Consider the following 9,609-nt stretch of genomic DNA (forward strand, 5'->3'; position numbering starts at 1 on the left):
GAACTCCTGTGCCCATCTCACTTGCCGTTGGTTGAGCACTCGTGCCGTTCTCCAGTACTCTAAATTCTTGTGGTCCGTGCATACTTGCACCTTGTGTTGTGCACCAATTAGTAAGTGTCTCCATTTCCGGAACGCTTCGTGAATGGCGAGTAGTTCTCGGTCATATACCGTGTAGTTCTTCTCGGATTTGTTTAACTTCCGCGAGAAGAAGGCACACGGTCTCCACTCCGACTTATCCTTCCCCGGCTGAAGAAGCACCGCCCCCACCGCCCGGTCTGATGCGTCAGTTTCCACTCTCATGGGTTTTTGTAAATCCACATGCAGGAGTGTTCTTCCGAAGCGAAGGCCTTTTTCAATTCTTTGAATGCTTGCTCCGCTTCTACCGTCCAAACAAATTTCTTCTTGCTGCTGAGACAGTCCGTGATGGGAGCCGTTAAATGGACAAAGTTCTTGATGAACTTCCGATAAAAGTTCCCAAACCCTAAGAATCTTTGCACATCTTTTTTCTTTTTCGGTGTCTTCCATTCCAGTACCGCCTGGACCTTGCCTGGATCCATGGCTAATCCCTTGTCTGACAAGCGGTACCCCAGGAATTCCACCTCCTTGGTGTGAAACTGACACTTCTCTAATTTCACCCACAGTTGGTTTGCTTGCAGTCGGCTCAACACTTCTCTGACGTCCTTTACATGCTGCTCCTCATTCTCTGAATAGACTAATACGTCATCTAGGAAGGCCACACAATTCTTGTAGAGCAGAGGTCCCAGGACGTGGTTCATGAACGATTGAAAACATGCTGAGCCTGCTTGTAATCCAAAGGGCATAACGAGATATTCGAAAGCCCCTAGAGGGGTGAACATCGTTGTCTTCCATTCATCCCCCTTCCTTATCCGTATCAGGTTGTATGCCCCCCTTAGGTCCAGTTTAGTGAAAATTTTTCCCTTCCTCACCCGGGTCAAAATGTCATCAATCCTGGGCATGGGGAAAGCCACTGGTTCCGACACTGCATTTATGCTCCGGAAGTCCACTACAAGTCTAGGTTTATCCGTGTTTTTTTTGTCCACAAAAAACACTGGGCTGCCCCCCACCGCTCTGGACTCTCTGATGAAACCTCTCTTCAGGTTTTTGTCAATAAACTCCCTCAACTCCTGCATTTCCCTGTCTGACATGGCATACAGCTTGCCCACAGGGAGTTGGGCTCCAGGGACTAGATTGATCTGGCAGTCAAAGGGTCTATGCGGTGGTAGTTTGTCTGCTTCCCTTTCGCTGAAGACATTGCTCAGGTCAGCGTATTGTTTGGGCACCTTTCCTTTGTCCGTTACTTCTGTTCCTGCTAGAAAGGCCTTTGCCCCTTCTGGAGCCTTGCCCTCTTTGCAATGTTCTAGGCAATGTGCTGACCCAAAGGAGACCACTCTCTGATGCCAGCCCACTAGCGGATCATGCAACGCTAGCCAGCTCATCCCCAAAATAATGGGAGCCCCTCCCAAGGTGGCCACATTGAACGCTATTCTTTCGGTGTGCCTGGCTACCCTCATTACCATTGGGACGGTCTGTAAGCTGACTTCTCCTCCCAACAGCTCTCTCCCATCGATCGTGGTCACCTGCAAGGGGTTGCTTAAAGGGATAGTCTGTATCTGGTGTTCTGCTGCAAACTCCTTGCTCATAAAATTACAGGAGCTGCCTGAGTCCAATAGCGCCCTTATCTTTAAGGGATGTCCGTTTGGCAGCTCTAGCAACACCTCTATCACTAGGGCTGGTCTCGGAGGTTCCGGCGTGGGCACTTTTACTGCTCCTTGGCCTGACTGCTGTGCCCTGATGGTGGCAGTCAGGCGCTGGCTTTTACTTGGTCCTGCCCTTCCTCCTCCTTCCCCCCAACAGCTCCTGCCATCCCTTGCCATTCCTTTCTTTGTGGACAGACTCTGGCAAAATGACCTGGCTGCTGGCAGAGATAACATTTCTTGGGGCTCTTCCCCTCCTTCTTCCGCCCTTCACTGGGATTTGAAACTGCCCGCGCGCGCGCTGTTCCAACTTCCATCGGCTCTGCGGGCGGGAAAGTTGGCTCCGGAATCTCTGGAATGCGGAAATCCCTCCAACGCTCCCCTTTCCCTTCCCGCTTCTCCAAGGCTCTAGCCTCCTGCCGTGCTCCAATGGTCAGCGCTGATTTGGTCAGCTGGTCCATAGACTCTGCCCTGGGCGCCCGGGAAAGTTCGTCTTTCACAGCCGAAGAAAGTCCCTCTTCGAAAAGCATTTGAATGGGTTCCGCTGACAGATCCCACCCCAATTTGTGTATCAACATAGTAAACTCAGTCCAGTACTCACGGACAGATCGGCTCCCCTGTTTGCAAGCCATCAACTGTCTGCGCACCACTCCCTGTTCAATGTCGCTGGAAAACATCAGGTCCATGGCGCGAAAAAACTTCCGTGCGTCTTTCAAGACTTAATTATGCCCTGTCATCAGGGGTCTAACCCAGTCTCTCGCCCCCCCTTCGAGATGGCTAACCACAAACGCCACTCGCGATTCCTCGTCAGGAAAGTCATCAAACTGCAGATTAAGAGCATACTGCATCTCTGTCCTAAAGGCTTGATAGTTCCTGGGATCCCCCCCAAACTTCTGCACCAATCCTGGCATCTTTCTTGCTTGTGGGGGGGGGCCTTTGCCTTTTCTGCATCCTGAGCCCTCCTCTCATCGAGCCTCGCCGTTTGCAGCGCTAGCTGGACCTCCAACACCCGGTACCTTTCTTCCAGGCTTGGACCGGCTCCAGCTCCTCCTGCTTCTCCGGTTCCGGCTGGGTTGCTCATGATGCCTTCTCTGCACAAGCTGCTTTCAGGGACTGTCGGATTGCTGTGATGGGATGTTGAGCTGCTTGTGCGTTAAGTTCCTAGTCCCTCAGTGTTTGGCTAAGTCCACAAACCACTGTCTGTAACGGAGCGCCATAAGCATGGCTCCGTCAGTCGCTGGCAGAATCCGACAGTGGGCGTTTACGGAATTTCTTCCAGCATAACAGCTCCTTAACGGAAACACGTCTTCTGGACTCTCTACGTGACAATTTCCGGCGAGGAGTGGGTGTCCCTATAGGAGGTCCTGAAACCTCCTCGCTGTTCTCGCTGGAATTGTCTCTGAGCCATTCTTCTGACTCGCTTTCCCTTGGAGCTCTTTCTCGCCCCCTGCTGGTTCCCTCCTCCGCTGATAAGTCTCTCTCAACCTCTGGGAGCCCTTGCACCACCGGTTCTTCCGATGACAGTTCCCTGACAGATAGTAATGCTATGCAAAATAATTCAGATCGTTCTGCATTTATTTGAGTTTTCAAGCTCAACATAAAATGCATAAAACAAATACAGAAGCAAAAAAGGAAAAACAACAACCGGATGTATATCCATTCAGTCTCTGTAAGAAATCATATCATTATATAAGATCCCTAATAGCAACAGAACTTTAGACCAGAGTTGTAAATCCTTCCAAGTAAATCCTTCCAAGAGGAGATCTGGGAACTCAGCAGTACCATAGACCCAGATGGTCTGTTTACAAACCCTCACTCCAGGTGTCAATACTTCTGCATTTCTGACCCAGCAATTTCCTTTCTCCTCTTTGGTATTCCTCCAAACCCCTCCCTCCCTCCCTCCCTCCCTCCCTCTCTCTCTCTCTCTCTATATATATATATAATATTATTTTTATTTTTCAGCTAATAACCTAAGAGAAGAATTCAAGTTCCATCATACCTTCAGCAATGAAATTTCAACCTTTTTGAAAGTGGACCCAGGAAAACTGGTGGTGATGCAACCTGAAAAATTTCACTCAAAATATGAACCTAAAATGCATGTTTTAGACATTAAAGTGAGTACTTCTATCAAGGCTATACTGGGTACAAACAAGTTGGTTTTCTTTCATTCATTTTATTTCTTGGTGCTCCAGCTTGCATCTTAAATCTAATGCTCAAGACCCAATATAGCTAGAGCTGTGGCTACTGAAATGAACATATGAGAATTCTGAGTGTGCCCAGTTGAAGCAAACCCCAGCAAGTTCCAAAGTGATAGATGTGCAAAATCTGAACAGTCACTTGCAGGAGAGACTAAGCTAAGAGAAAATGGAAACAGGCTCTTAGGGAGACTTCAGAAATGAAAAATCTTGGTGGAGAGTAGAGCACAAAAATCTAGGCTTGGTGGGGGCGTGTATAGTGGTGGCAGGGGTGGAGAGAAAGAAATCTACCCAGCCAACATGGCATGGAATAAGCTATTTCACTTAGCAGACACTTGGAAGTAAGCTACACATCGCCAGAGCCTGTCACCCAACCTGTCTTGTAATCATGGTAGCCAGGCTTTCTGTGAGATAGCAGGAAATCCTGAATTCTGTAGCTAATCCTATTTTCTGAGTCTGAAAACTGAAATATTTTCAACACACCTGTTGTTTCTTCTGGGTGGTGGTGGTGGTTTTTTAAGAAAAGGTTTTTTAAGAAGAGGCCTTCTGTAATGTAAACTCCTCCAATGGTCACATCCCACTGATTTTTGTTTCTGTAAACAGGATTCCACTGATGCCACTGAAGTGAAAGACCACGTGGTGAAGCACGCCTTGCCTCTTGTGGGTCATCGCAAATCTGCCAATGATGCTAAGAGATACACCAAGAAGCCTCTGGTAGTTGTTTATTATACAGTGGACTTCAGCTTTGATTATCGTGTTGGTAGGTATTACTTTTAGTTAGTGTTGTACCCAATGTCATACTTGGAGTGGCCCTAATGAAGTCATACAAACATAGAAATGTAGAGTTGGAAGGGACCCCGAGGGTCTTCCAGTCCAACTGCCTGCGATGCAGTAATCTCAGCTAAAGCATCCATGTGAGAGAGCCATCCAATATCTGCTTAAAAGCCTCCAAGGAAGGAGAGGCCGCAACCTCCCAAGGGAGACCGTTCCACTGTAACAGCTCTTACTGTCAGTTAACTGGAGGAGAGCTCAGTCAGCAGAGCATGAGATTCTTAATTTTAGGTTTGTGGGTTCAAGCTCCATGTTGGGCAAAGGATCCCTGCATTGCAAGGAGGTTGGACTAGATGACCCTCGTGGTCCATTCCAATTCTATTATTCTGAATCCATTGGTTTGAGTCCTACTCTCTAGAGCAGGAGAAAACAAGCTTGTTCCATCTTCCATGTGACACCCCTTGAAATATTTTAAAATGGCTATCATATTTCCTCTTAGTCTCTTCTCCAGGCTAAACATACTCAACTCCCTTAACTGTTCCTCATACGGCTTGGCTTCCAGACCCTTGATTATCTTGGTTGCCCTTCTCTGCACAGTTTCCAGCTTGTCAATATCCTTCTTAAATTGTGGCATCCAGAATTGGACAGAGTATTCCAGTTGTGGTCTGACCAAGGCAGAATAGAGTGGTAATATTACTTCCCTTAATCTGGACACTCGGCTTCTGTGGATGCAGCCTAGAAGAGCATTAGCTTTTTTGCTGCAGCATCACACTGTGGACTCATGTGACGCTTGTAGTCCACCAAGACCAAGGTCCTTTTCACATGTGCTACTGGCAAGCCAGGTGTCCCCCATCTTATATTGGTGCAGCTGGTTATTCCTGCCTAAGTGCAGAACCTTACATTTGTCCCTATTGAACTTCATTTTGTTAATTTGGGCCCAGTTTTCTGATCAAACAGTTCAGACAAGCAACCAGTCTTAATCCAAAAGAGACACGCTCACCCGCTTTCAGTCTCCTCCACCAATCTCTCACAAACGCCCCTATTTCCAAGTCCTGGTCATGAGCTCCCAGAATTGGCAACCAGGTAAGTATAACTGGGTTGAATATAACCTGCTCCAGAATAAACCAGATGTCTCTAACTTCATTGTGTGTTTGTTGTCTTCAGCTACTCAGTACTGGCGAAACAAAGTCTTGGAAGTGGCTAAGGACTTCCCAGAATATACTTTTGCAATTGCGGATGAAGAAGACTATTCTTCTGAGATAAAGGATCTGGGACTTGTTGACAGTGGAGAGGATGTCAATGCTGCTATCTTTGATGAAGGTGGTAAAAAGTATGCCATGGAACCAGAAGAGTTTGATTCTGATGTGCTGAGGGAATTTGTTGTCTCATTCAAAAAAGGTAAACTGTAGTTGGATTGTGGACAATCCATGCTTCCTGAAGGCAGCCCTGTTTAGGGAAGTTTTTAATGTTTAAAGTTTTATTCTATTTAATATTCTGTTGGGAGCCACCCAGAGTGGCTGGGGAAACCCAGCCAGATGGGCGGGCTATACATATTATTATTATTATTAATTATTATTTACAGTATTATGCTTCCTTAAATTTGCGTATAGGTTCACTAGCCCCCTGTGTAATTCATGAGCTTAGTTCTCTCTCACACTTTCCCAGAAGCTGGATAAACCTGGATGTAGCACCATTTAAAGAGAATACTGAGCCTTTTCCCCTTCAAATGGCAGCAAAAATAGTTTGAAATATCTAGTCCTACCCTCTGCATACTTGATATTGCTATTTTATCATAGGGAAATTGCCTTAAGATGAACCACCCAAAATGTCACAAATAGTGAGCCAGCTTTTCAGCTCTTCACCAGGTTATTATTATTATTTGTTAAATTGGTTAGTGGCTTTAGCTTGCACAGGGCAACGCAAGGGAACAAAAACCCCCACATAAATACAGTAAAACCAGAGGTGTGGGGGGATACATTAAAATCATCCCACACACTTCTAAAAGGCCACAGACTGCTTAATTAGCCAAAGGCCTGGTTATAGAGGAAAGTATTTGCCTTGCCTCTAAAGAGATGTAACAAAGGTGCCAGGCAAGCCTCCCTGGCGGGCAGCCACTTCAAAAAAGCCCATTCTCATGTTGCCACCCTCTGGACCTCCCTTGGAGGGAAGGGAGCACACAAAGGGCCTAAGATGATGACCGCAGAGAGGGTCCGTTCATATGCAGAGAGGTATTTTGGTCCTGAGCCGTTTAAGGCAGGCTTTATAGGTAAAAACCCAGCACTTTAAATTGGGCCCTGAAACTGATTTGCAGTCAGGCCCGTCTTTCCTCAGTGAGCAACCTGGCTGCTGAATTCTGTATCTTAAATTGCAAAAAAGGAAATATTTTAGTTTTGTTCTTCCCTATGAGCCAATATGCTGTATGTCCCAAATGCTGTGAAAGGCAATTTTCGTCAAACTGTACTTTGTGATCTAAACTTTTCACAAGTGATCATTCAAGAAGCTATTTACAGAAAAATTGGAGCTGTGGATTGGGGGGGCGGGTTGGCAGTAACTCATCTATGTTAGTAGTGTTGTTGCCAACTTCTGTGAACTAACTGCAAGGGACATGGTCTTTTATGACAGTTTTCCTGTTTCCTTTCCTAGGTAAACTGAAACCCATTGTGAAGTCCCAACCAGTACCAAAAAATAACAAGGGTCCTGTGAAGATTGTAGTTGGCAAAACGTTTGAATCTATAGTGATGGATCCAAAGACTGATGTTCTCATAGAGTTCTATGCTCCCTGGTGTGGACACTGTAAGAAGCTTGAGCCCATTTATACTGAGCTGGGTAAAAAATACAAAACTCAGAAAAACCTGGTCATTGCCAAAATGGATGCTACTGCCAATGATGTCACCAATGAAAATTACAAAGTAGAAGGATTCCCCACCATCTATTTTGCTCCTAGCAATAAGAAAAAGGATCCTATTAAATTTGGAAGTGGAGAAAGAGATCTGGAAAGCTTGAGCAAATTTGTAGAAGAATATGCCACCAAACTAAGTAGGACAAAAGAAGAACTTTAGGTGGAACAACAATCATTGGTGAAGAGTTAATGCAAACTTACTGAAATATTGATTGGGGAAAACAACTTAGCACCTGGAGCAAAGAGAATTTGGGGGTGGCAAAACAATGCTGTATGAGATTTTTGTATTACAAAAGAAATCTGAACACTGAACTTTTTGATGTAAATGGTTTTTATTAGTTTCAACAGTTTTGATCTAAGTAAAATACATTATTTTTTGTTACTAACTTGACTCCCCCCCCGAAAGCAAAGCTATAATACTTTTTCCAGACCCTTGTAATAAAATCACTTCTAGAGCTGTTGTCCCTTCAATATTGCCTCTTTCTCCTTCTTTCCCCCCAACAAGAGAAGCACACACACCAGGCCTGGGACTCAGTGCTGCTGCTGTGGCCGCCCCAGAGCACCAACTGGGTGCTGAAGTTGGGAGCTTGAATCTCACCGCCAGCTGCTGCGTAATCCTGGTCATGTGGTTGCTCTTTCCCCGCAAGACATCCTGCTTTTCCTGTGTGCTCAAATTATGCAATGTCCAAAATAATAAAAGGAAACCTCCAAAGGAGCAAAAGGTTCCAAAGCTTGGCAGAGGAGCGGCCCCAGTGAGTGCGAAGCAGGTGGGGAGGGAGGCTGCCATGAGCGTCACCAGAATTTATGTTGCGAGTACAGGACATCCTTTCATCATCCTCTATCTGGCTCAGTCTAGCAGATTTGGAATGAAATGCCTCAACAACAGTTGTTTTAAATTGCTTTTGACCTCAGCAAGCAGTTCAATTCCAAATTTTCTGATTATTTCTACCTTTAAGTATTTTTATTTATTTACGTGTTTTAGGGGATCAGCTGTCCCCTGCCTACACCCATGGATGCTGCTGCTACAAGCCCCCCAGAATAGCATGCTGTAAGGTTGCTGGTACTCTGTGAAAGGCAGCCCCACGGCTCACGGGTGAGGTTAGAGGCCACAGGCAGGAGGGCTGGCCCAGTTGGCCTCGCAGGGAGGATGGAGACTGAGCAAGTGCCTTCACTGTTGGCTTTCATGCATGCCCAAATGTTGCAGAGGGCCACAGAAAACGCCTCAAGGGCCGTGTGATCACCCACCCTGACCTAAGGCCACAGGGGATGCTGTTGCTGGAGAGTGCCAGGGGGATGTTATGCCAGGCAGTCTGTCCTGCACTTCCTAAGAGAGGCCACTGCGCCCAAGTTCAGGGCAGAATGCTTGTCCCTCATCCTTGTTGGAAGTAAAATTCAGCTGCCCATCCAATCAGCTTTTTGTACTTTGAATGGTAATACAACTTAGGTACTGTACTCTGAACTGCACCATTATATTGTAAACTGCCCCGTTGTCTTTGGATGAAGGACAGTATATAAATTTAATAAATAAATAAATAAAATTAAATCTTGTCCTTCGCCTTAGGTAGGAGGATGTTAGGCTGGGCCTTACTAAGAAGCTACTTAAATGTTAGGAGAAAGCATGTGATAAGGTGCAAATAATGGGGGAGAGGAAGCCAACCTCCTGAAGCAGATTCCAAAGCCAGCCCACGAGAACTGGAAGCCCCCCTCATAGAAAGGACTCTACAAACAAAGAGGTGCTGCATTTATTAAGAAAATCTTAATAAAAACATTTTTTAAACCAAAAAACCCCCTCCTTATTTCCCCCAACAGGCAGACAGGAGTCGGTGATGCTATTGACCTCATTCAAACCATTTAGGCCAGGCCAAGGGGAACAATCTGACCTTCCAGCCAATGGTCAGGGGGGATGGACATCTTCTTGAGCAATTGCCTTTATAGTGGGCCTATAGATCTCATAACTTTTTATGATTTTACTGCATGGTTTTAATGTATTGTAAATGACTGTGATGTGTGGCATATCACAGTGGCATAT

At 45.9% G+C, this 9,609-nt stretch overlaps 1 protein-coding gene across 3 annotated transcripts in view; it reads left to right on the plus strand.

Moving 5' to 3' along the window:
• The window catches only part of PDIA4 (protein disulfide isomerase family A member 4), a 29,608-nt gene extending 21,557 nt beyond the window's left edge, over positions 1-8,051 (plus strand). For all 3 annotated transcript variants that reach the window (XM_083621393.1, XM_083621394.1, XM_083621395.1), the window contains 4 exons: positions 3,678-3,829; positions 4,514-4,670; positions 5,846-6,079; positions 7,325-8,051. In XM_083621393.1, the coding sequence (XP_083477519.1) occupies positions 3,678-3,829; positions 4,514-4,670; positions 5,846-6,079; positions 7,325-7,740 (959 nt within the window). In that variant the 3' untranslated portion in view covers positions 7,741-8,051. The remainder of the gene's footprint in view (positions 1-3,677; positions 3,830-4,513; positions 4,671-5,845; positions 6,080-7,324) is intronic.
• The last annotated feature ends 1,558 nt before the right edge of the window (positions 8,052-9,609 follow it).

The sequence above is a fragment of the Podarcis filfolensis genome (genome assembly GCF_964270895.1).
Source record: "Podarcis filfolensis genome assembly, chromosome: 6".
In the NCBI taxonomy this organism is placed as follows: domain Eukaryota; kingdom Metazoa; phylum Chordata; class Lepidosauria; order Squamata; family Lacertidae; genus Podarcis; species Podarcis filfolensis.